We start from the raw sequence: 27,156 nt of genomic DNA, 5'->3' as shown, positions 1-27,156 counted from the left end.
GCCTGCATCACCTGGTGGTGGCCACCACAACTTCCAAAAGGGGGGCTTAATGGGACCCCAGTTCGCCCAATAGGTAGGAGCCTCCAAGGTGGAAGCCACTCTTGGACATTAGTGAATATGCTATAACTGGCTTTCCGGTATCTAGCCCCTTCTGTAATCAGGATACTTCTATCCAGTAATCTGTATATCATTTTTTTTTTAATCAGCAGTTTGGGAATCCGTCAGAGATCACACATAATGAAAAGGATAGACAACACTTTTAATATTTCTCTGATATATTCTCAATTTAACACATTTAAATAGATGAGTGATTAAGTACAGGAATACTTGGGTATGAGAAGGTCATGGAAGAGGTACATAGTACCAAAAACGCTATACACAGCCTTCTTTTATATATTACCAGACAATACACGGGGTAATCTCAACAACTGTAGCTGAAATATATAACCTAGAGAATCAATGCTGTTCCCATGGCCGGAAATACAACAAAGTAATTTCGATTTTTTTTTTTTGGATAATGGGAAAAAAAACAAAACAGAAAAAACATATAAAAACATACAAACAAGAATCAAACTCCCCAAATTGCTGTATGATGGGAATATCCTCTCTACTACAACCACAGCAGTGTAACGGAGTGTTGCATCAGGAGCATTGGTTATGCCCCAAAACGTAATGGAGTCCAATGCAGTGCTGTGTCCTCCCAGAGCTAGGCAAGGATCCATTGGCAATACCTTTACGTCTAAGAGTCTCGAAAGCTGGAACCAAATGATCATTGTCCTGCAGCAATCCTATGTAAAGATGCGGCACCAGCATAAGATCCATGGATTCTTCAAGACAACCGACTTGTACTTGTGTCCCAAAATGAAATTGCAGCATAAACTTTTTGCGCCTTCAAATGGAATTCATTGATACATGCAACTATTACTAAAAAGGAGACCGGATTTTTTTTTAAAAGGTTTAGAGTGGCCGGTAGTAGTCTACATCAAGACATAACAAGAATTCTTCAGGATTAGAGAAAGATGGCCGCCTTCTTCTAGAAACAGCACCACACCTGCCCATGAGTTGTGTCCGGTATAGCAGCTCATCTCCATTGATGTGGCTGAACTGCAATACTACACACAACCCGTGGACAAGTGTGCTACTGCTATTGAAAGAAAGTGGCCTCGTCTGTCTAATCCTGGAAATCTCTTTAATATACAATGAAGACTAGGGAATGACTGCTTATAGCTATAAATGGTGGGATATTCCACATCTTTACGTAGCCTTACGTGATGATACTCTAAATGGAAAGCTGTGATACGCAGAACACATTAGCTATAATTTCAGTGCCGATTTGTTGTAGATTTGTGCCTTTTGGTTCGTTTCATTATCTTAAAAGGAGTTGTACCAGAATTACAAGTTATCCTCATCCACGGGATAACTTGCTGATCATTGGGGGTCTCACCGCTGAGACCCCTACGGATCATGAGAACGACATGATCCTGTCACTGCGGGAAAGCTTCTCCCGCTCACAGCTACGTCAAACCCAATGGAGTGCGCCATGCACATGGGGTTGGCGATCCATTCGTTTCAACAGGGGACGATGGAAATACCCGAGTACTTTCGGCTTGGCTTTTCTTTGCAATCCCAATGATAATGAATGGAGCGGTAGTGTACTTGTGTGACTGTTGCTCCACCCATTCCCCTCCTCGCTGCAGGGGGCTACAGTAAGCTCTCAAGGAGGACAAGCAACACCGGAGCCCCATTCTTGGAATCAGTGACTGTCTCAGGGATGAGACCCCCACTGATCAGCGAGTAATTCTTATCCTTTGGATAGGGGATAACTTGTAGTTATAGTACAACTCCTTTAATCCCCCTGAAGTTCTGTAAGACGTGGGGACATTCTGCAACATCAGAATGTTTTATATGCATTCTTCTGATGCAAATTTATTACTACATCAGCCTCCCTCACCGATATCAACTAAAAACTTCTGAGATACAAGGGGAGAAGTGTTGTCATAAGGACACAAGCTCGTCTCACTAAGCGTAAACTAGTAATATGGCAGGAGGGTTTTTTCTTTCTCAATCTTAAAGTCTGGTGGATATTTTTTTAGAAAGATGGGTGATAACATAACAGTCAGGGATCTGAAGCTTTGAGCCCCTGCATCATGCATGGTTTATGGCTATGGAACTCGAAGCACAATACACAGGTTAGGCCAGTCTTTCTCAACTCCAGTCCTTAGGGACCCCCAACAGGCCTTGTTTTAAAGGATTTCTTCAGTATTGCACAGGTGATGTAACTATTGTCATAGCCTCGGACATTGCCACATTCTCTCTATAGGATATCCTGAAAACATGACCTGTTGGGTGGACGCTGAAAACTAGAGTTGCGAAACACTGGGTTAGGCCATGGCTATGCTTTGTCAGCCGCGATACAGTTGTTAGTGTGAACCTTGATTCATGGGAATGTCTTATTTAATATATTAAGTAGTTGTAAAACATCTCTCTAATATCTTGAGTGAGACGGCCTACTAACCACCTCGAAAAATAAAAGATAACTCCACATAAAAATGCAGTGGAAGAGAAACCGGTTCTGTGGTAATATATCGTGGTGTGTCGGGTACATGGAAAGGTGTATGCATGCACAAACAAGTTCTACGGCCGGACCTACTTCTGAGATATAGTCGTGGCGGGTAGACAACTGATATAGGCAGGTATCAAAGCCAAGAAAAAAAAAATGTATAAAAGTTATTCTGAATGTTCCTTGATCGGCTAAGGTCATCGGTCGTCTACAGGAACACTCATAAATTTGCAATGAAGTTGCACATCATCACTATTTCCAGTGTGGAAGGAACAAAAAGTGACCCGAATGGTTAGCCATTGGAATTTGTAGACTGATAAAACTATCACGTGCAGCATCTCTGAACCAGGCAGTCTGTCCACACTTCATGTTTCACCTTCATCGTCACCTTAACAAGTGCCCTGCGCTCATCTTCATAGATATTATATGGGACAGAATTATTTTTAAAAAAATTCTTGATTTCTTCTAGTTCTGAAAGGCTTCCACTCTGCCGCCAGGACATCAATAGCTTCGTAGCGTTCAGCACAGTTGCTTGAACACAGCATCCGCAAGTGCAAGAGACTAATCAATGTCATGTCAGACAGCAGGACGAGGCCAGGAGTCGGCGATCTTACATCTAGGGTAAAGAGAAGAAAAAAAAATGCACAATTAGGTACACCGCAGTGTAAATGTAGTCAGTGACACTGCAACAGCTAATTACTTCCTTCCCACTGCCAACAAGGTGTAAACCTATTTGGAAAATCTCTTTCATCCTGTTCTGTTGGAAGGGGCAGTTTTAGACTGAAGCAGCTTTTGGATTTTTAAATTTATTTTCTTGGGGATTTTCACTGTGGCTTTTACCACTTTCAATGGCAAAAACCTGCTTAAAAATCCATATATATAAAAACACATGCAAGTTTTGTAATGGATTGTTGTTGTTAGCAGTTTAGTCGTCTGCAACCCTCGGCGACCCAACAGGCGAGCTCCCTCCATGTTTTTCACGAGAAACACAAATTAGGGAGAGCGCCTTGCACATGGGTAAAATAATAGATAGTGAATCCACTCCACTTACCCGGTGTTTGGCGGAACAGCAAAAGAATTTGTGTGTCCCGCGTACACCTGGAATCCAAGTAAGCCTTCAATAGGTATCTTTAATATATGTGTGTCTGATATCCTACACAATATAAACTTTTTTGGAGAGCAGCAGCTCTAAAGAAAACCCCAATTCTCTGGCAGGAAAAATGGGGATGGTAAAGTATAGAAAAAAGGAAAAAACCTTTATCCAGCAGCGCTCTTATCGCAGGACCTCAAGGACGTGTAGGGAATAAGCTTCCCCAACGGCTGTCAATAAGCCAAGTTTAATCCCATAAAAATAAAACAGAACAACAACAGGTTTAAAGTACCTCTACTATCGGGTAAGCAACGCGTATCTGCGTCATCTGACGCCTTTATCAAGCATATAATCCTTATACCCAATCCTATATATACACATACATACACAAAACATACCTTAATCAAAGATCCATGTGTTTTGTGTATATATGTGTGTGTATGTATATATATATATATATATATATATATATATATATGTGTATATATGTATATATATATATGTGTATATATGTATATATATATATGTGTATATATGTATATATATATATATATATATATATATATATATATATATATATATATATATATATACATACATACATATACACACACACATACATATATACACACATACATATATATATACATATATATACACACACATATATACACAAAACACATGGATCTTTGATTAAGGTATGTTTTGTGTATGTATGTGTATATATAGGATTGGGTATAAGGATTATATGCTTGATAAAGGCGTCAGATGACGCAGATACGCGTTGCTTACCCGATAGTAGAGGTACTTTAAACCTGTTATTATTCTGTTTTATTTTTATGGGATTAAACTTGGCTTATTATTAACGGCCGTTGTGGAAGCTTATTCCCTATATTTTCTTGAGGTCCTGCGACAGAGCGCAGCTGGATAAAGGTTTTTTCCTTTTTTCCATGTTTTTCACGGCTTCTTTCAGTTGTGTGATATCCATGCCAGTATCAGCTCTGACAGTATCGGCCCTCGTGTTCTTTGGCGGTCAGGGTCTTCTTTAGCCGCTGATCTGTCCAAGCATTATAGATTTTTCTAGCTCCTCTGCTTGCATTGCATGGCTAAAATCCGTGAGCCTGAGCCGGGTGATCTTGTCCTCTAGTGATATATCGGGTCTTATACAATTCAGGACTTCTGTTACTTTCGCCCTCCAGGTTATACACAGCAGCTTTCACCAGCACTGCAGCTCAACGCATCAATGCTCCTATCAGCTTTTTTCGCAGTCCAGCTTTCACATCCATACATGGCTCTGGGGAAAAGCGGTGGTTTGCACTATCCTGCATTTAGTTGCGATGCCGATATCCCTACTTTCCTAGATTTTGTCCATGTTTAGCATCGCTCTTCGCCCCAATGCTATCCTACGTTTTATCTCTGCCATAGGTTCTCCAGCCTGGTCAATTTTTGAACCAAGAAAGATGAAGTCTCGCACGCATTCTACAGCCTCGTTGTTGATTTGGATTTGAATTTGGCCAGGTTTTGCAGTTGTCATAATTCTAGTCTTCTTTAAATTCAGGTAGAGGCCCATTTTTTCACTGTTCGTTTTAATCTTCCATATCAGCTCCTTCAGACCGCTTCTGTTTCTGCAAGCAGAGTTGTGTCATCCACAGAACGGAGGTTGTTGTTTCTGCCACCCATTCTCAATCTGTCTAGGTCCATTTTCCACATGTGGGTTAAACAAGAAGGGTGAGAGGATGCAGCCCTGGTGGACGCCTTTGCCGATCCCAAATAAATCTATGTCCCCATACTGTCTATTCACAGCGGCTTCTCGATTGGTATAAAGAGATTCTATCAGCGTAACTAGATGTACCGATACGCCCAGTTCTTGCAGGGCCTGCCATAGCTTGTTATGGTCGACGGAATCAAAGGCCATGATGTAGTCGATGAAGCACATGTAGATATTCTTTTGGTATTTTGTTTGGGATGATTTAGTGAATCCTGCAGAGCAGGGGGTTGGACCCAATGATCCTGGAGGGTCCGTCCAACTATTATTCTATGATTCTATTCTTGAGCTTTTTCCATGGTCCATCGTAGGTCTACAATATGGTCGCGGGTGTAGCATCCTTGCCGGAATCCTGCCTGCACATTAAGGAGTGCCGCTGCAACTACTGATCTCAGTCTTCCCTATATAATTTTGAGAAGGATCTTGCTTGCATGCAGAATGACGGAAATTGTTCGGTAGTTGGAGCAATTCTGGGAGCCGCCTTTCTTTGTTACAGGGATGAAGACAGATCTTTTCCAGTCCTGTGGCCATTGTGTGGATACCCATACTGCCTGGCACAGCGCTGTGATGGTTTTCACTGGTACTGGCAGCAATACCTCTTCCGGTATGTTACCTATGCCCGGTGCTTTATTTTTGGCTAGTTGTTTCATTGCCATAACCACTTGTGACTCCATAATGGAGTGTGTCAAGTACACAGGCATAGTGCAATGTGAAGTCATCGGACTGAAAATATCCATTATCTGTCCAGTGCAATTCACTAATTCCAAGAATATCAATGTTAAGTCTTGTCATTTCGTGTTTCACAATGTCCAATTTCCCCAGACTCATGCCACGCACATTCCATGTTGCTAGTATGTGAGCGTTGGTACAGCACAGTCCTTTCCTTTCCTCATGATCAGCAGCAGCTGGGCTTACTGAAAACCCTGACTACTTGTACCAGGACCTTGCTCATCCCCAGTTGCATTTAGAGAATCCTTTGGCCTGGGGGCCTGCCATTGGATACCACATCTAAATAATTTGAGAGCTCTTTCATAGGGTTTCTAAAGGTGAAATTTTTACAGGGTAGGTCGCCAGGTCTTTCCCTAACCCTCCCCATTTATCCGGCGTATATGGAGGACTTCTACACGGCTGGGTTTGCAATGGATGAACTACGCGTTAGCAGTGGTACGATAAGGACATATTTTAATGACTTCCGTCACAGCAGTAGAATTTAAGGTCCTATGTAAGATGTGACATTCTAAGAGCATATTTGCTAGTGAAGCCCACTGACCTTAGTAGATTTCTCCAGTGGAGGGTCCCACTGTGCCTGTTGCATCACATCATTAACGATCATCTTTGCTATCTTCCAAGCCATTTCTTCTTGAGCCTACAACAAACAAGAGCTTGTGACACTGACGTCATCAAACATTGTAACATGAAGACTGGCCAGCATACTAACCAAAATCTACCAGAGTGGGTCTAGCCAGTACGAAGAGGAAGTGAATGAAAAGAATACCCTCCATATTTATTAACCTTCTCTATGATCACTGCATGCAAATTAAAAGGATTTTGCCAATAAACAGATGCCACTAAAGAACGTAGCTTTCTTAAAACTTTTTCTGAATCACATCAACACGCTCTATTTAGATAATAAAGTTAGTGGCTGCGACTATGGAGTGACCCAACTGGCCGAGACCCATGCTAACTTTACTTAGGACATGGTCCTTATGTTCCTACTCCACAACAAAGTTTGCAGCATCATCTTCTAATGCGTTCAGAAATGCTCATCCTTACTGGAATCTGTCTATTGATACTTCCTTAAATTGTCGTGCTGTGGTTGTCATTCTGTATGGAGCATGATAATTATGTATGGTGATGACTTACCTCATCGGTGCTACCCTGGACCCATTTCTTCATAGCTTGTGAGAACATTGATCCTAAATGCAAATTAAGCTTATGATTTTTCATGTGATTGAATCAAAATATTAGCAGAACACCTGTAATCATTTTTCCTCCCCACATCTGTACAAGGCTTCATACAATGGGAGACATTCACCTCTTGATTTCTTCACATCTGGCTCAGGCTCCGACTCTCTGATAAACTGACCGAGATCGCTCACTGTCCCGAATGTCATTTTCCTGCCGGCAAAAAAAGAAACTGTTAACCCTTTCCAATCCACTGCCTGACGTCTAAAGACATTCTGATTGAAGGCTGTACAGCTCCGATGTCGCAAGACGTCCAGCAGGGTATTCTTCCTGTAGATTACTGGCCGCTCTGTTGTCGGAGGCCTCTCCAGCATGTCCCATACAGCAGTACTGGCTCTAGCCAACAGATGATGCCGCTGTAAAATGCAGAAAGAGAAAGCCCCCTAGGAAACCCTGAATCCCAAATTGGATTGCAAAGGGTTAAAAATATAGACATGGCTGAAAGTGTCAGAATCCGCAACCTCAGATTAAAATTAATTGAACTTTCTAAAATATTTTGTTTGTTTATAAATCCCACTCGGTTTTCAAGATCTTTTCTTAAGGGCTCGTGATTAGAGATGAGCGAGTATGCTCGCTAAGGGCAATTGCTCGAGCGAGCATTGCCCTTAGCGAGTACCTGCCTGCTCGAGACAAAAGGTTCGGGTGCCGGCGCGGGGGAGCGGTGAGTCAGTCAGGGGGGAGGGGGGGGGGGGGGAGAGAGATCTCCCCTTCGTTCCTCCCCGCAGCTTCCTTGCCCGCCGCCGGCACCCGAACCTTTTGTCTCGAGCGGGCAGGTACTTGCTAAGGGCAATGCTCGCTCGAGCAATTGCCCTTAGCGAGTATACTCGCTGATCACTACTCATAACCACGGGCGTGTCTTCACCACGTATTACGCGTGCGTTGCACGGCTGTGTGGTACGTGGTGAATGGAGTTAATGGATTTCATTGATCTATGCATATGGACATGCAGTGTCTACACGCACATGTGGAGACATGCAGCGTTTTACCAGAGCAGCTGTGGACATGAGGCCCAAGTCTATGGATCTAAAAAAAGAGCGTTTATACTCGCAGCAAACAGGCATCTGGAACATTTATAAACTTTACATTTTACAACTAAACTTTTTTTGATCGCATCTATTGTATAAAGGCTACAGACACCTTTGCACTTTTTTCATCAATGCGTTTTTGAAAATGAAAACAGTTTGTAATTGGTTTCCATTAAAAATGTCTGATGATTTGTTTTTTTTACGCTTGTATTGTCTTCCAGGGCGCTACAGAGTGGAGGACTGAAAGCTTAACAAAATCTGTCATAGTAAACGGACAGCTCCTCCCTTAGCCTGCGAACATGCTCTCACTGCCCTTCCATAGAGCTATTACAGAGGGCTATATAACAGTGTTGGGGGATGGAGGAGGAGATCAGGAGGACAGAGAGCTGGAATTCACTCCCGGTGAATTCTCGGTTCTTAGTAAGGCGGTGAAACAGCAGCTACTTGGAAAGAGGATTAAATATATAATAACCGTATATTATTGAGTGGGAATGGTTATACTACAGAGCCTCTGAAAAAAAAAATAGGGGAGGGTGAGCTGAACTTGTATGTATTCATGAGATACTAGCTGATGGATCCTGGGAACACCCCCAAGCTGGAAACTTGAATGCTGGAGAGCCTGTATTAGGCTTTCTAAATGCATGAGAAAAAAAAAATCAGTTAAGTGCATCATTTTTTTTCTGCAAGGACTTGGTAAGTTATGTATATATTGATTCTTCATGTACAAGTTTCCATAGCCTTCAACCCTTTCCAATCCACTGTCTGACGTCTTAAGACATTATGATTTAAGGCTGTACAGCTCCGATATTGGAAGACATCCATCGGGGTTCTCTTACTGTATATTGCCAGCCTCTCTACTGTCGGAGCCTATCCCACGTGTCACCTCATGCAGTACTGGCTTTAGCCAGCATATATCGCCATTGTATAACAGCAGAAACAGAGTAAGGCATATTCCTGTATCCTAAAGAGATCGCATATGGCTATAATATGATCCAATGGGGATTTGACCTTGGAGCCCCTCTAGTCCCGAGAATGAAGGGGCTGCACCATTAACTCAGTACTGCAGTCCATTCAGTCTTTGCCTTCATAGAGGCACTCCTGCCGACCCACTGTGCAGGGAACTACAGCATCAGCCCATTCACTAGGATGCAGCTACTCCCCTGCCATCAATTTATGAGATAGGAATAGACCCTTACAGATGCATTCCCCACATAGGTACATTAGGCTGCAGTGTTATTACCCAGCATATGTTCGTTGGTAGAGCGACTCCGGATCCAGGCTTGCAGCATCAACAATTATTGCTTCATCAAAGTTTTTCAGAATTTTTACATTGCTCTTTTTGACGTTAGACTGAAAGAAGGAGAAAGTGTAATTAATACTAAATGTTCATAGAAAATCAGGGGGAAGGCTAGTGAAAAATTATGCATCGTTGAAACATATGAGATGACATTAGTGAAGTCCTTGATCTTGGACCATCACCGATTTCTAAAGTGAAACATTCTAAGCATTCTATCTTCAATGGTCATTTGCTTAGAATGCGATATCCTATTTCCAGTGCCAGCAATCACTGCGCAGTGCCAAAGGGGTCTACAGGGAATTATTCTGGGAGGAAAACTTTTCCCAAACTGGCTCTTTAGCTGGTCTTCTGGTTGGAGAGTGAGGACATCCAGAAAACAGGACATGTGACCCAGCAGCTAATCCCTGGCTGAAGTGAGCAGGCGATTGGCTGCAGTGGTCATATGACCCTCGTTTCATGATGTCACCAATGTCTTCCTGCAGGTGGAATTGAAGACCAACTGGGGAGTGGGCACTGGTGGAACAGGAGTGGAGGGAAAAGTATTGCTTTTTAAAATATTTTTTTACCACCAGTTAATTAAAAAAAAAAAAAAAAATATATATATCTCCTCTTTAGATGATCCCTTTAAGCTCACCCTTCAGCAACGTGATCTTCTCACAAGTATCTATGACATATCAGAAAAGCATTTTATCTTGACAGTAAAGTTAAAGGGGCCTTCGTACTGATGAGCTATCCTGTGGATAGGCCATGAATATTAGTTTGGTGGGAGTCCAACTCCATGCACCCTCGCGAACAGTTAACTGGAGAGGTCAAGGTGCAACAGTGAGCACTAGGTTCTCTTCATTGTTTAACCAGATGCCAGAAATCAGACCCTCTGCAACCTGATATTAATGGCCTATTCTAAAGGCCTCATGCCTACGGCCAAGACGGAGTCCGCCCCGGCGCCCTCCAAAACCACTATACTTACAACCCCAGATCTGCCACACGCTTCCCGCATCGAGGGCCGGTGAGCATGCGCAGTACAACGCATGACGCAGCCGGTGGGGATGCACATTCACGTGACACTTCCGTATATTACAGCGGCATTTAGAACATGCCGTGGTTTATTTCACGCTGCGGAATTCAATAGAACCTAATAGCTGCAGGGCAACGCTGTGGATTTCCGTTGCGTAAAACGTGGCAAAAATCTGGCCCTGGGCATAAGCCCAAAGTATCAGAATTACCTGCTACCAATAGGCAGGACACACAGATTCTGTGCGGCTAGTAATCAGGGCAGTCAGAAGAACCTACTAAGCTTTTGTTCACTCAGCCAGATATCCGGCCATGAAGAATGATATATTGGGGTTTGGTGCAAGCTGCTGCTAGTTATCTGGACAATTAGCATTATCTACCAAACTCTAGCCTATTCGGCCAGATATCAGAGCCTGAGGATTGACTTAAGGCCTATTTAGACACAGCGATTACTGCTCAAAAGCCGTCTTTTGAGCGATAATCGTTGCGTGTAACTGCGCTGACCTCGTGCAGTTTTCGTTAAGCCATCGCTCATCATTGTCTTTCAGCGTGCTGAAAGACAACGATGAGCCTCTTCAGGGATTCACAGCAGGATACAGCTGATACTATTGTTTCAGCTGTATCCCGCTCCCTGATGACAGGCTCAACACTTGAGCGACCATCTTGCGCTGTAAATGACAACGATTATCGCTAAAAAGACATTTTTTGAGTGATAATCGTTGTGTCTAAATGGGCCTTTACTAAGCTTTAGTATATCCTACCAGCTAATAGTGCTATCTGTACTATCTTCTCTACCTAGCTTTAAGGCCTTTTTACACGCAACGATTATCGTTCAGAATTCATCCAAATGGCCGAAAATGAGTGATAATCGTTACAGGTAAACGCGGGCATCGTGCAGTTTTCATCTGACCGATAGATTTTGGTTCACTTAAAATCCATCATTCTCACCTCTGAAAGACAAGAGCAACTACATTCCATTTGAATGTATTTCGCTCATTTTTCAAAAGACTGCATGATGCCCTTTCCACGACATGTTTACAGTATCCGCAAGGAGAACAATGGAATGTGTCGGGAAGCTGTTTGAACAGCTGGGCGTGTGTTTAAACACATGCGCTCTGCAAATGAAGATTCTTCGCATGTAAAAGGGCCTTTAGACTCCTGATGAAAGATTTATCCATATGTAACAAATGCATAGAGTTTTATTTAATGCGCTGGAAACCCATTTGCGAGTGTTACGCACTGTCAGTATCCATCTTTGGCTGGCACTCAATTTGGTTTTCCACTGAAGGACTCAGAGTAAATCCATAGACACTAGGTATTCTATAGATGGGCTATGCTAAGTCAGTACAAAGTCTGGCTAGTAATCAGATCACCCACTATAGGCAGAGACTTTGACACAATGTTGGAACCCATTTGTGAGTCTAGTTAGTATCCATTGGGCTGGCACTTACTTTGCGTCTCCACGGAGGATAGGAGAGGGTCCTTAGATATATGGTGGTACTCTACGGGGTGGGTTATGCCAAGTCATTACCCAGTCTGACTAGCAGCTGGATTACCCACCATAGGTAGCCACCAAGAATCTAGAAAAATCTAGTAAAGCGGCCTTTGGGAGAAATTTTTAGAGGCAATTAGGATTTTTTTCTGCTTCCTGTGATCCCCATTCTAAAAGGAGGTCATAAACATAAAAAAAAAGAAAAAAAAAAAAAAAGTTTCCCCGTACAGTAACACAGCTAACTGGTATATACTCCCCTCCACAAGCTCCCTCCATGGCATCGCTCAGTCATCTGTTCTCATTGTTTGTTTACGGGCTGCCTGCTCCGTCATTGGCTGCCTAGGACATCACAGGCTGCTGCAGCCAATGACAGAGCTGCTCCAACCCGCTTACAGGTTGTCCCGTAAACATGTTGGTGTAAGCTGGTTGAGTTTTTCTTAATGCAAAACACTGTTCCCTATGTTGTAACATAACTAGACAACCCCTTCTAAGGGGTTAATACACGTTTTAATATGCCGATAAGAACTGACCTCTCCTTACACATTCCTGGCACGTGAGGTGGTTGTTTTCCAGGCAAACACTTTTTAAGCAGCTGCAAGGGCTAAACAGAGGACAGGCGGCCCTTTATTATATGCCTGAAACTGAATTGAAAAGCGATGCAACAAAGAGGAACCATAAAGGGCCGGTATAGTAAACAGTAAGGGGGTGGTTCAATAAAAGCCAGCGTAATCTGAGTCAACTAACACTGCAGTTCTTCCTTGCTCGCCCTTCTATAGGTGCCCGTTTAGTGCCAGCTAACTCAGGAGGATCAGTCAGAGGTTTGAAAAACAGAGTCAAACCAGCCTTGGCCCTGGAAAGCCGACTAATAAAGCATAACTGCAAAGTTGCAGACATCCCCCCCCCCCCCCCCCCCCCATGGTTAACGTTCTCAGTTAAAATCAGCCTACCGAATATTTCGCACTATAAGGGCTCCGGCACACTTGCGCTTTTCTTGCGCGTTTTTTTCGCGCAATATAGCTGCATTTTTTTGACGCAATTGTCAAAAATCGGACTTTCTAAGGTTAAAAACTAGAGATGAGCGAGTATACTCGCTAAGGCACATTACTCAAGCGAGTAGTGCCTTAGCCGAGTATCTCCCTGCTCGTCTCTAAAGATTCAGGGGCCGGCGGGGAGGAACGGAGGGGAGATCTCTCTCTCCCTCTCTCCCCCCCGCAACTCACCTGTCACCCGCGCCGGCCCCCGAATCTTTAGAGACCAGCGGGGAGATACTCGGCTAAGGTACTACTCGCTCAAGTAATGTGCCTTAGCGAGTATACTCGCTCATCTCTATTAAAAACGCATCGCAAGTTGGTGCTTTGCAATTTTTGCGCGATGCGTTTTTAACATTAGAAAGTCCCATTGACAATCGCATTAAAAAAACGCTGCGATATCTCGTGAAAAAAGTGCGCAAGAAAACCGCAAGTGTGCCGGAGCCCTAAGACGCACCTGACTACAGGTTGCACCCCAGGTTTACACAATAAAACATAAGTAAGAAATAGTTGTTCCTGTTAAAACTTCTCATTAGCTCGTGTAACAAGACCTATATTGCTCCGCTACCGCTCCGTTCTACACGTGAGCAGCAGGCACACTCCATACAAAAGGGCAACTAGACCATATGAGAAGAATAAAACAAGGAGGTGCACAAAGAGGGGTCACGGGGGGCCGTAGTATGCGGGTTAGACAATGGGCTTCGTCCTTATTTGAGGAGGTGATGGTACTAAACACACACTAAATATTACATTCATGTACATTCGGCACATTCGACTGTCTACCTCTGGTCTGCTTGTGGAGGGCAGATCTCAGGAGCGGCTGATGGGGAGAACATCTCACTGGGGGCAGGTACATTTTTTGGAGAGTCTGCACGCATGGGGTAGCGAATATTTCCGCGCCGTTTGCCCTACCTAGATGATAGCCTAATTCATAAACCCTGGGCGGCTCTCACGGCACAATATTCATCAGTCAGCCGGGACGGCAGAGGAAGCTGGCTGAAGCTCACAGAGGATCCCCGGGCTGGGCGATCACTCAAGGACAGACGGAAGGGCAGGAGGCAGCCAACAGGGCATGTGTCCACATTACTACAGCAGCTCGCGTAGTCAGGCAAGGTTTCTGGCAGGCAGATTATGTGCGCCCTGCCAGATCACTAATGCAAACACTCAAGCCTTAACAAACAAAGATGGCGGAACCACTTCAACTACCTGATGCACACTGTGTATTGGGGGTCTAAGACACTGCATGCTGCGCTGACTGGCCTGTACTGCTCAATCAAAGCAGGTGTAGTGTTTTAGAGTAGAGTAATGATACATGCTACTGTGCAGTGGATATCAGGTAGTCGGAGAATCTGGTGTGGCCATTTTACTTTGTCCAGTCCCGGAGGGTCACTTTAACCCCATCATGACGCGTCCCCCCCCCCACCCCATTTTTGTTTTTTCCTCCCCCCACTTAAAAAAAATCATAACTCCTTTATTTATCCATCTACGTCGCTGTATGAGGGCTTGTTTTTTGCTGGACGAGTTGTATTTTTCAATGGTGCTATTTAATGTACCATATAATGTACTGAAAAACTTCTTAAAAAATTCTAAGTGGCGTAAAATGGAAAAAAAAAAAATCGCGACATTCCGCTGTCTTTTTTCTACGGCGCACAAACTGCAACAAAAACGACATAACTTTATTCTATGGGTCGGTACGACTACTATGATACTAAACTTAGTTTTTTGTTTTTTTTTTACTATACTACTTTTTTTTTTTCAAAGACATTTAATTTTTTTAAATTATTTTCTGCGGTCATCTTGTGCGCGCAAGAACATTATTTTTCCGTCGACGTAGTTAAGCGATGGCTCATTTTTTGCGGAATGTCCTGTAGTTTCCGTTAGTACTAATTCGGAATGCGCATGACTTTTTGCTCGCTTTTTACTGTGTTTTTTTCTGGGAGACAGGGTGACTGAAAAAGTGCCTTTCAGGTGTTCTTTATTTTTTTCGGACAACGTTCACCGTGCGGGGTAAATAATGCGCTACTTAGATAGATTGGACTTCTATGGACGCGGCGATACAAAATATGTATTTTTATTTTATTGTTTAGACTTTTTAATTATAGATATGGCAAAAGAGGGTGATTTAAACTTGTACTACTTTTTTTTTTAATTGTAAAAAAAATAAATTAAAAAAAAAAAAAAAAAATGTATTGCTCGTTTTTTTACTTTACTTTTAAGTCCCACTGGGGGACTACAATATGCGATACTTTGATCGCTCCTGCAGTATGACGTAATGCTATAGCTATAGCATTACGTCATACTGCATTCTGACAGGCAGCCTATCAAGCCACCCTACGGGGATGGCTTGATAGGTACTTTCTCAAGGCAGCCCTGGGGCCTTTTAGTAGGTCCCCGGCTGCCATGACACTTGCAGGGCTTCCCCACCCGATCTTTTCCCGGGAGGGGATGATGGGGTCTGTTGGGGACCCCTGAACATCGTTCGGGGGCTTTAAATGCCGCTGTCAGAATTGACAGCGGCATTTAAAGGGTTAATAGCCGCGATTGGCCGAACGCGGCTATTGCCCGCGGGTGTCAGCTGTAGTAAACCGCCCCGCGACCTCTCTGCATACATACCCCGACGTTCCAGGACGTAAATGTACGTCCTGGAGCGGGAAGGGGTTAAGGAAGTGATCAGAGAGGGCTAGCACTTCACAGCCGCTCTGACTTCAGGGTATAAGACACAGGGACGTTTTGGCAAGATTTTTTTGTCGCCAAAAAGGGTCTTATAGTACGAAAAATATGACATTTATTAATTTTTCAACCCCCACGGCCAAATGCACACATTACCCATAATAAAAAAAAAAGAAAAAGAGAAAAAGGGAAAACGTCAGTGAAATATGAAAATACGATATCAGTAGCCTTAAATGTGACAAAAAAAAACAAAACAAAAAAAAAAAACACAGCAAAAATAGTTTTCGCAGGAAATAACAAAAAAAGGGGCCATAACACCACATGGGTTAAAAAAACAAACAAAAAAGCGCTAAACAGTTCGGTCCTTAAAGACTGAAACACTCTGGTCTTTAAAAGTTTATTAAAGTTAAACAAGAGGAATGTATCTCTGTGAAGCTGGGCAGTCTGTGTCCATGAATCTGGAAAAGACGTATGACAACTGCTGTAGTCATATTGGCAGCCATATTTTTTGCTGCCAATGTGATATTAGGACCCCAAAAGTGTCATTGGGTGGCGATTTTTGGAGCCTGTACAGAAAAGTGCTGTTTTGCAGTAAAAGTTATAATTCTATACTGTTCACACTTCCATCGGACCCTTCAGTACCGTCACAAATTCCTAAACGAGAAAGCAACATGCTGTGCCATTTTGTACAGGAAAACACCAGGTAGCATGACGGACCCCATTATAGTCAATGGAGTCCATCAGGTGCCAACTGTGTCAGTGGAGTGCCAGATCCAGTGCTTTCAATATTTTCGTTCAACTCCCATCACCGAGCCAACCAACGAAAATGAACACAAATGTGAACCCAGCCAAAGTATAGCTTTACCTGAGATATAGAGATGTCCGATGCCCCAGCGTAGGGCTCATGGTTGGGAGTGCCTTGGTTTCCTTGATTGGGATTCCCCGCTCCAGTCCAACTGTAGTCATCACCTTTAACTGAGTGAATCAGGTCATTCAAGTACTTGTAATACAGATTGCTGGAGAGGAAGCCGGGCAAGAATACCTGAAATAACATTCAATACATCATAATTAATGGGAGGAACCTTCATAATTTAACTAACAGTTGAGTAATTGTCAGTGCTGTACTGGGATTTATAAAAACTACTTAAAGGGCCTCTCAAGCGAAAACACATTTTTCCATCCATGCCCCCCTCATCTGATTGTCTATCACACGTTAAATGTCTCCTATGTATATTGCAGTCACTTTCATGAAGGGCAGCCTCCTGTCTGATACTTACTAGGCACCATTTTGATAATTAAATTTCTCCACCTTCTCTTTCACTATTCTGTGCTATCCATCCCATAACGCATCAGCACATCACATAATCAGTTAGAGCTAGTACCATCTGTGCCTGCTGTGAGGACAGTGCCATTACCATCTGGATTTTATATTCTCCTAAATAAGATACAGACCATAAATTATACAGTCAGGAGAATAAACGGTCATTTCCCTCAGAACTGTGTGACAGGAGCCTCTAATCATCAGCAGTAATTGTGATAGGAGTTTGTGTCCCCCTCTAAAAGAGCTTGTTTGGTAGAGTCCATCGCACAAGAATTATGCTGACTGAATAACTGCTTTTCAAAAGAACAGAAAGCCAAGCAAATCTCAGCTGGTCAGTATGAGATCACATGGCCCACCCGAGGAGAAGGACTTCAGGAAGTTTCAGATATATATAACTCCGCTAGTATTACATAGTTTAGAAAAAGAATAACTATATAATGAATGGAAGGGGAAAAAGAAAGACACCAAAGTGGCTCATTAAAGGGATATTCTCAACTTGTACATTTTTTAATCTATCCACAGGAAATACCACAAATATTTGATTGGGTCACATCTCTGTGACCCACACTTGTATGAGAACGCGGTTCTTTTGGTCCTAGTCATGCTTAGTTGACGTTCACAGGCAAGGAACTGAATGTAGGTACACTCATGAGGAGAGAACTCACTACTGCGCCATTACCACCTGTGTGATTATACCTTTACATCTTCCCTGAAAATTCATAACTTGTGCCTCCAGGTAGCGATGGTTATGATTAATTCCTCGACCGCTGCTCAGCTAATCAATAACCATTGCATTGCAGAGGCAGGATTTATGAATTGGCTGAGCCGCGGCCAATCACAGTCATTGCAATAGTTCATCCAGTGCTGCATTATTTGGCTAAGCTTCGGTCGAAGAACGAATCACAACCATCACTTCCTGGAGGTGGGATTTATGAATCCCGTAACCAGGAAGTGATGTACGAGCGGCTGAAGACTGCAGGAACCTGGCTGAAATTCTACAGAACAGCAGGAGGGACCTAGACTCAGCCTGCTAGATAATGCATTTTTTTCTAATGTAATGTAACTAGGGCTCATTTTCAGGGTTGGGCTTATATTTCAAGCCTCCCAGAAAGTTAGGCTAGGGCTTATTTTGGGGGAAACAGGGTAGTATATTAGTAGGATGTAATATAGCCACAACATCTTATGGCGTACAGGGACTAGAGTACAGGCTATAACCAAGGAAAAAAAGTGATAAAAAAACAAAATGATTTAAAAAAAATATATATATTTTTTAATCTAGTTTTTTGTTGATGTCGTCAGTCAGCAAAACCAGAATACTTGTCTATGCCACGATCTCACCTTCTCCATGGTGGTCCAAGCCTGCCGTAATGGAGTGGTGAAGCAGTTTGGGAGTGGGCCCCCTTCCCGGCAAATGTTGGACTCAATTTCCAGCCGCACGAAGTCATCGAAGCCTAACGGGTGTGTTGCTTGTAGGGAGAAATACCTAAAAACATCAGATATAGATATTGTGGTGAGCGATGCATTACTACATAGCAGTGTTCAGTCAGCCGCGCTGTACAAGGTAAGCCCAGCTAATCCACGCTCAGAGAACTGCAGAAATAAATAACTAGAATATGGAAGTTTGTGATCCGATGTCTAAATTCTGCTAAGGAGGCAAGGAGCGTGTCGGCTAAACCAGAGATCTGATGACCAGGGCACACAGGCTCTTTCTTACAATCAGTTTTACTTTTGTTTGAGCTCAATAAATTCCATTTTATGCAGATTTTGATACTTAGAATTCTGACGGACTAAAATCAAAACCAAACCCCTCCGCATCAATAAAATCTTACAAACGGCTTGGAACCAAGAAAAACTGAACTTTCAAATAATTTTTGTCATAGAAGAGCAACAAGTCAAAAGTTTGGATCCGTGGGACATCCAAGAGAAGAGAAGGGTGGAGCGACTCCGGTTCAAAATGTGATCCAGATAGCAAGTCATTTTCCTAGAATAGCCCAATTACCGTCACTATAACTAACGGGGCAAAGAAATACTTCCTCATGCAAAGGAGAAAATAATGGACTACAGGTGTAACCCCCGTAATGTAAAGGCGAAGAGATTAACCCAATTCTTCTTCATTAATTGATAGCCAGCACGTATAACGCGTTTTAGGGACACAGCCCCTTCTTAAGAAATGGCCAATAGAGTACAGGGATGGTATTGGATAATCATGTCCTGTACGCCAAGAAAAGAAGACATAGTGGGAGAAGGGGCAGTGCCCCCGAAACAAGTTATGTGTGCTGGCTATCAATTAAGAATTGGGTTAGTCCCTTTGTGTCGATGTGCTTTACAAAGGAGCTTTAGCGATCACCTGAGCCCTGTGCCCCTTTGGCAGTCATTGTGGCTGGTCAGCTGAAGACTGAGACATTGACGTCTGTAGAAGTCCATGAGTCCATCTTCAGCTGCAGAGAGAAGTTGATATGCAATGATGGCATCCAAAAGTGTGTTGAGGTTTTACTAACTTTGAGCTTATCTACGGAAGATGGCATAAATGCCCTTATAGGTGAACGTCCTCGAGCTGGGACCACCAACTACCATAGTTTCCCCGAAAATAAGACACTGTCTTATATAAATGTTCACCCCAAAAGAGGCACAGTGTCTTATTTTCGGGGAGGGCGGTGTCTTATATTCACCTGGCCAGCGACGTCTGGGTCCCTCGCATTGGTCTCTGGCGCTGTGGCAGGCTGCAGTGTCCTTAGCGTTGACACAGCACTCTCTTTCTGGTGACGGGGCTTTGAATACCCTGCCTCCAGGAAACGTGTACTGTGATTGGATCACGAGCACAGCTGACTCAGCCGATCAGAGCCGGCGCTCAATGAACCAATCACAGCCATTCAGCGATGTCATTCACTGAATTGCTGTGAATGATCGTGAAAGAGTGCCGTGCCAACAGAGGACAAGGCAGCCTGCCGCGGCGGCGGAGTCCAGCACTAGGTGAGTATTGCTGTTTTTTCTTCATGTAGTGTAGCTAGGGCTTATTTGCTTATTTTTGAAAAAATGCTGTATCTGCAAAAAAAAAAAAAGAGGGGGGGCAGTCTTTCTTTGCAAAATGAGACAGATACTTCATGAGTGCAGAGGTGGAACGTGCACGGCTCTCTCCATTCCAGAAAATCCCATTAACTTGAATGAAGAGAGCTGCACCTGCATTGATGAGTTGCTTACGGCATAGATGGAAAACCCCAGTCATAAATGCAAACGTTGACTTTTTTTATTCCCCTACCCAAAATTAAACTGACTTAAAGATTCCAGGGAGCGATCTTCTTACTTATCATAGAGGATCATTGCATCGTTCTGTGCCTCCTGTCCATCATACTGTCCATTCTTGGCTGCAAGTTGAGACTGGAAGTTGTCAGCAGCCAACCAGAACTGTAATATATTCACCGCATCTTCCTTCTCCATGTACTGTTAAGAGTAGGGAGATAAAAGGAAAAACATTGAAATAGTTTGCATGTAACTCTAGCAAACATATTAAGACATAGCTAGCAACAGGAAATGTTCTTCCTTTTCTAAACGTAGATTCCTGTCAGATGACAGCAAGCAGAGATCCTGAGATTTCTTAAAGGCTATGTACACTGTTGCACTCAATGTATTTTTGGAAATGAAGACTTTTCGTTATTGTTTATCATTAAAAATTTCTGATGCTTTGGTTTCTATAACTTGTATAGTTTCCCAAGGTGTTGCAGATTGGAAGCCCTGCAAATCCTGTAAAAAAACAAACAAACCAAAAACGGACTCCTCCCCTAGCCTGCTCACCTGTTGTGAATGTGCATTTACCACCTTTCCGCTGAGGGCTGTATGACTGTCGGCGGAAGGAGGAGATAAGAGCAAATAAATCTATTACAGAGGGATGCATGTCAGTGCTTGGGGGATGGTGGAGGAGATCAGGTGGACAGCGAGCACAGAAAGCTACTATTACAGAGAGCTGTAATTCATTCCAGGTGCTAATAGTAAGGAGGTGGAAATCACAAGCAGCTACTCAGAGGATGAAATAAAAGGAGCGATATCTAGATCACTGAGTGGTTATGGTTATGCTAACATAGTCTCTGAAACAGAGAGGAAGGGGAGCCTGTGCAATGTCATAAGAGACCCCAACTGATTAGAGCTGGGAACCCTCCCACCAGAAATTTGAATGTAGGAGATCTTGTAAACCAAGTATAAGGCTTTATAAATACATGAAATGGAAAACTCAATGCAGAAAATCGCTAAGTGCCTCACTTTTTCTCCAGGGACTTACTAAGCTTTTTGTATTGCTTTTTTTATGCAAAAAATGTTTCTATGGCCGTTTTGTACTGCAAAGATACTGAAAATGGTCACTATGTATATGGAGAAGTTCTACATTTGTTTGTGAAAACTGTAGTAGGCCTTTAAATAAGTGCTAAAGATTTTACAGAAAGTGGTTTGTCACTTGCTGTGCGTATTATCCTATTTACCACTTTTAGAGAAGTATGTGTAATAACAGGAAAGAGAAGAATAATGTAATAAAAGATGTAATAGTGTACATGCAGATGTGAGGACCTGCAGTCAGAGTCCAGGGATGATACAATTCTTTCTCATACATAATAGAATTTCAAATCTTGGGATGAAAAGTAACGATTTCCGTGACCTTACCTCTGAGAAATAAAAGAGGGCCGATTCACAGAACAAAATATCCGACAGGTAAACTGTTCCGCTGGTCAGCACCTCAATCTGGTATTTACAGAAATGCTGACTCCGCAAGAATTCAGAAAAGTGCCTGTAAGATGGCAACAAAACAAGAAGTCTTAACAATCCAGACTATCCCTTGCTACAGTTTACACAAATGAGGCAGGGCTAGTCGTCAGTCATAGCCAATGAGGCTATTAACATTATATGCACACTGCGCCGGAGCGTTTCGTCTGCAGTATACGTTGGGAGGATTTGGTTCATCAAGCGCTGCTTTGATTGGTTCTTTGAGCGCCGTTCAGCCAATCAATGCAGCGCTTGATGAACCAATGCAACAGCTGTGATTGGTTCATTAAGCGCTGTATTGATGAACCAATCAGAGCTGATCGCTTCCTGGAGGCGGGATTCATGAGGCTTGTAACCAAGAAGTCATCTTCTGTGGGCGGCCGATGACTGCAGGAATCGTACTAGAGCTCTGGAAAGCAGCGGGAGCGACCTGGACTAAGCCAGCTAGGCAAGTATAATAAGACATCTCCCGAAAAGAAGACCTGGTGCCTCTTTTGGTCTTATTTTTGGGAAAACACGGTATCAGGAGAATGAGAATTCAGCAGTCACCTGAAGTGTATGAAATGCATTTCCTATGGCGCTACATAGCATCTTCAGGTATAATAATACACCCTTATTTAAATAGTTCTAAAAATGCGCTGACGAAGCACTGCACAGGACAAATTCAGCTCGGCTACGTTTGTATTGTAGGAACATGCGTGTCACAACAAAATTAACTGCTTAGGCCCAATGTCCAGGGGCGGATTTCAATTGCAGAACTCGCAAATCAAACCGCCCATAGGCACGCATTAGCATTTGCAAAACAATTTAACCCGTTTAGGACCAGCCCCAGTAAATTTACGGCGGCTGGTCCTGGGCTTAGAGCACCACCGATAGTAAAATTACGGCGGTGCTTTAAGTCTCCTGCTCTGCAATCAGTCAGAGGCAGGTATGGGTTATCAGCTGTTAGTGACAGCTGATAACCCGGAGCAGAAGGCAGGAGGGGTTTTTAACCCTTCCTGCCTTCTGCTTCCTTGATATACAGTGCTCAATGAGCACTGTATGGGCAAAGTGAAAGTAACATGTACTTTCACTACGGGAGCCTCGAGGGTCATGTGACCTCCTGGGATTCCCTGCTACTGCAGAGCTGGAGGGTCAGACTAGACCCTGGCAGCTCTGCAGGTGACTAATGTCACCACAGGGGTTGCTTTCCCCGGTAACTAGGGCTCCTATGGACGCCCCAGCTACAGTGGGAAAGTGTCAAATAAAGAAAAATATGCGAATGTCCCCCAGAGGTCTTGTATGACATCATGGGGGACATAGATAGTAAAAAACACAATTACATAAATAAGTAAAACAAAACAACAGAATAAAACAACAATACATACATAAGAAAGAGAATAACACAAAGCAGACGCCAACAAAAAACGTCGCCGTATGCGCCCTGTAAACCAAAACCATACATACTATATATCAAAATGTTCGAAATAAAGAGGAACCCATTCCCATACTTTTATATTTACACTAAAATAAAGTAATTTAAAAAAAAATTATAAATTAAAAAAAAAAAGTTTTTTAGCTTCTTGCCCAAAATAAAACTAAAAAAAAAAGCGGGAAAAAAAGTCAGTGTAAAAGATATAAAAAAAAAAAATAGTCCTATATGTCACAAAAAAAAATACAGCAAAAATCATTTTGGTAGCTAAAGAAAAAGCTTTAAAAAAAATAGAGCAGTAAAACTGCCACATGGGTAAAATCCCTAAAAAGTGTCTGGTCCTTAAGGTACAAAACAGCTTGGTCCTTAAGGGGTTAAAGCATGAGGACGTGATTCCCCCTCCCAATGTGGGAGAGTTAAAAAAAAAAACAAAAAAAACCCCCCAAAGATTGCAGCACGTTCCATTTTCCGCGCTGGATCTGGAGAAGTGAGAAAATGTCCCATGGCTGCGGGCATGGGTGGATTCTGTGCGGAATTCCACACTCAGAATCCGTGCTTGCTCACATATACGCTATGGTTTCGTCTGTGCGCACCCCCTGGCCGAATGAATCCATCTTAGGACAGAAACAAACGTTGAATGGACACCAATGTCTACAATAGGATCTGTTTGGTTTCCCACCCTTCGTCCAGCGTTTTACAGGATGAAATAGCACTGCGAGCAGCCTTCATTCGTATTTTTTTTTTTTGTTTAGTAGAAACCATAACTGAGCCTCCAACGCTGATCTGAACGAGACCCAATAGGATTGTTACAATTTAAAATTGGTTTAACAGACTCCATGACACCCATGTAAAAACCCCCTAAGCCATCGATTGCCAACCTTTTTACCATGAGAGAACCCCCTGAAAAAGGTTTTTGCATCCAAAAGGACATGGGTAACTCCTATCAGACTGGAAACACGTTGCATGGTCGCTGTACGCAGGTCTCAGACCCCCCTCCCCGTTATTTTCCCGTAGACCATTAGTCAATTTGCTCCAGTGTGCGCTGGGGTTATTTGGGCACGATCAGTGAAACGTGACCGAATACAGAGAGGGAACTGAATGGCTCACGCATGAATGATTTACCCACTTGATGCTAAGCAGCTTTGCACAAGCTGAAAATCACCCAGAGAGCAGACGTTTTACTAGTTTTTCATTATTAATACCAGCCCTCAGTAACTTACTCTTGTTCCATGGCATCAAATACTATGGACTGTGCATTAACGAAGCAGTTGGGGTCCACCTGGCCGTCCTCGCCGCAGATCTTTGCTGCAAACAACAACATGCAACCAGTTATAGAATGACAGATTACAGGCCGTCCAGTTGGGATTTAGCATTTTAGACAATCTTCCAGGCCCGTCCTTAAAGCTGGCCAACACATGATTGTCACACTGCAGTCTTAAAGTCTGTTGCTTTACAACAGCAACACCATTTTTTTTTATGGCCTTTTAGCAGACGGACGGACAGACGTAGTTTATTCACAAAAGATTGTCACCTTCAAAAGATGCTGCAGGGATTTACTGCGACGCCGCTGCAGCTAATGGGACCGTTTCCACAAACATTAAAGGGGCTGTACCAAAAACTACTTAAGCCCCTCCACCAATCCCAAGAACAGGAGTCCCATTCCCCCTCTTCTCGGCCCGGCGGGGTCACTGCACTCACCCACAGCGATGTCAGATTGAATGGAGCGATGGTCGTGCATGTTTGGTGCTATTCAATTCATTTCAAAGGGTCTCAGGGAAACCGCTATGTGCAACTGTCCCGCCATCTCCAGCAGTCCCATAGAAAACGAATGGCCAGCGCTGTGCATCTGCCACTCCAATCTCTTCCTCACTGCAGGGGAGCTTCAGCAGGCCCACAGTGAGGAGAGGGGGAGAAATCCCCTTTGTTCTTGGGATCGGTTGGGGGGGGGGGGGGGGGGGCTCAGCGGTGAGAACACCATCGATCAGACTTATCGCCTATCCATGGGATACGTGATAAGTAGTTTTTGGTACAATCGCTTCAAAAGGGTATTCCCATACCGGTCAATCATGGCTGATATGGGAATAACCAACCCAATGCCGCAACTGGGATTAAAAGGGGTTTTCCATGAAAATACTATTGATGACCTACCCCTGGGATAGGTCATCAATAGTGGATTGGCCAGGACCTACCGCTCGGGACCCAGGCTGATCAGCTGATTGGACACTGGGATACACTGCAGCTACAAGCACAGTCCACCATACAGGGATGGGAACAATGGCTTCCGCTCAGACCCCAGTATATACCGGCAGTGTTAGCGGGCATCCGATCAACTGGGGTACTGAGTGGTGGATTCTGGGTGATCAACTATTGATTGCCTATCCTGAGCATAGATCATCAATAGTATTTTCAGTGTAAGACCCCTGTAAGTAAACAGCTGAATTGCTGTTCTATGCTATTTTCGTAATGTCTATTTAGTTTAATGGGAGCTAAAGAAACTGTAGCACAGTAAGGTTGGCTATTTTTGTAACCCTGGCCATGGAGGAGACCCGGGATGAGGTTGGGTGATCTCTATTTTAGCCATAGGTATGGGTCCCAGAGGTGGGACTTGTATCAGACATCTATGGCATATTATGTGTAGGCCTACCCTTTTGGGGAGATTCCATGGAAGTTATTCCCTTATATATATCTGGGCAGTATCAATTTGCGGGAAATTTGCTGAGATTGTAGTACAATGGGTTTTTCTAAAATATTGAATAAAATGGAAAGCGACTTACCTACAATATCACTCCTGATCTCCTCACTGATGGGTATAGGTTTAGCAGCATCCGGAGAAATGTATTTGGTGAAAGTGTTTACAGCGTCCCGTTCTATACCTGCAATAAGAGAGAGTCAACCAACCGTGCCGTAAAGTGATGATATGTAGCTTCAACGACGCCATTACATACAATGTATCCCCTTATACGGGCACTCAAGAACAGTCAACCTCACCCCATTGTCTGCCCTCACATGACTGACAGGGAATACAAGGGACAACAGGGCAAGGGATAAATCATTAAAGTGGTTAAAGCGGGCCCAAAATGAAAATTCTGAAAACGCTGAAATCTAGGAGGTATGGCCGAGTAGCGGTAAACTGGACATTTTATCTGCCGCTCTGGACCCCTTCTTCGTATCCGCCACTGTGCTTACATGCATCACTGCCACAGACTGTTGCCTATAACTTCCAGCATGCATAGAGCTTATCTCCCGGGCAGCGCTGTAGCTCCGCCCACAGCTCACGGGTCCTGCAACTTACTAGCACCAACCTCCCTCCCACTTAGTGCTGCTGAAGCAGACAGACAGGAGCTTCCAGCACTCTGATCTGCACACGAGCTTCTAGTTCTGTCCTCCCATCATGCACTGCTCACAGGATGTTGGAGGCTGTGGGCAGGGGAGAGTGTAGGACATGTGGACAAGACGTCAGAGGAAGGTCATGTCACAGATAGAAGATGAAGAAAGCAGCTAGACCAGGTACAGCGAACCAATTATAAAATGACTTCTTGTGGTGAAGTACACTAGATTTTAACCCTTTCCAATCCAATTTGTATTCTGGTTTTCCTAGGGGGGCTTACTCTTTTTCTGCTGTTATACAACAGCGCTATCTGCTGGCTAAAGCCAGTACTGCATGAGGTGACACGTTGGATAGGCTCCAACAGCAGAGAGGCTGGCAATATACAGTAAGAGAACCCCGACGGATGCCTTCCAACATCGAAGCTGTACAGCCTTAAATCATAATGTCTTC

General features: G+C 43.5%; 1 protein-coding gene across 1 annotated transcript in view; it reads right to left on the bottom strand.

Annotated features, from left to right (window-relative positions):
• Positions 1-238: 238 nt before the first annotated feature.
• Positions 239-27,156, bottom strand: part of AKAP10 (A-kinase anchoring protein 10) — a 50,262-nt gene continuing 23,344 nt past the window's right edge. The window contains exons 5-15 of the mRNA XM_066599474.1: positions 26,153-26,251; positions 24,599-24,683; positions 21,869-21,992; positions 20,526-20,662; positions 18,563-18,707; positions 16,769-16,945; positions 9,646-9,755; positions 7,451-7,533; positions 7,279-7,331; positions 6,686-6,781; positions 239-3,176 (exon numbers count right to left, since the gene is read on the bottom strand). Coding sequence (XP_066455571.1) covers positions 3,171-3,176; positions 6,686-6,781; positions 7,279-7,331; positions 7,451-7,533; positions 9,646-9,755; positions 16,769-16,945; positions 18,563-18,707; positions 20,526-20,662; positions 21,869-21,992; positions 24,599-24,683; positions 26,153-26,251 — 1,115 coding nt within the window. The 3' untranslated portion in view covers positions 239-3,170. The remainder of the gene's footprint in view (positions 3,177-6,685; positions 6,782-7,278; positions 7,332-7,450; positions 7,534-9,645; positions 9,756-16,768; positions 16,946-18,562; positions 18,708-20,525; positions 20,663-21,868; positions 21,993-24,598; positions 24,684-26,152; positions 26,252-27,156) is intronic.

The sequence above is a fragment of the Eleutherodactylus coqui genome, chromosome 4 (assembly GCF_035609145.1).
Source record: "Eleutherodactylus coqui strain aEleCoq1 chromosome 4, aEleCoq1.hap1, whole genome shotgun sequence".
In the NCBI taxonomy this organism is placed as follows: Eukaryota; Metazoa; Chordata; class Amphibia; order Anura; family Eleutherodactylidae; genus Eleutherodactylus; species Eleutherodactylus coqui.
The sequence above is the reverse complement of the archived record's forward strand: the minus strand, read 5'-3'. Positions and strand labels throughout refer to the sequence as shown.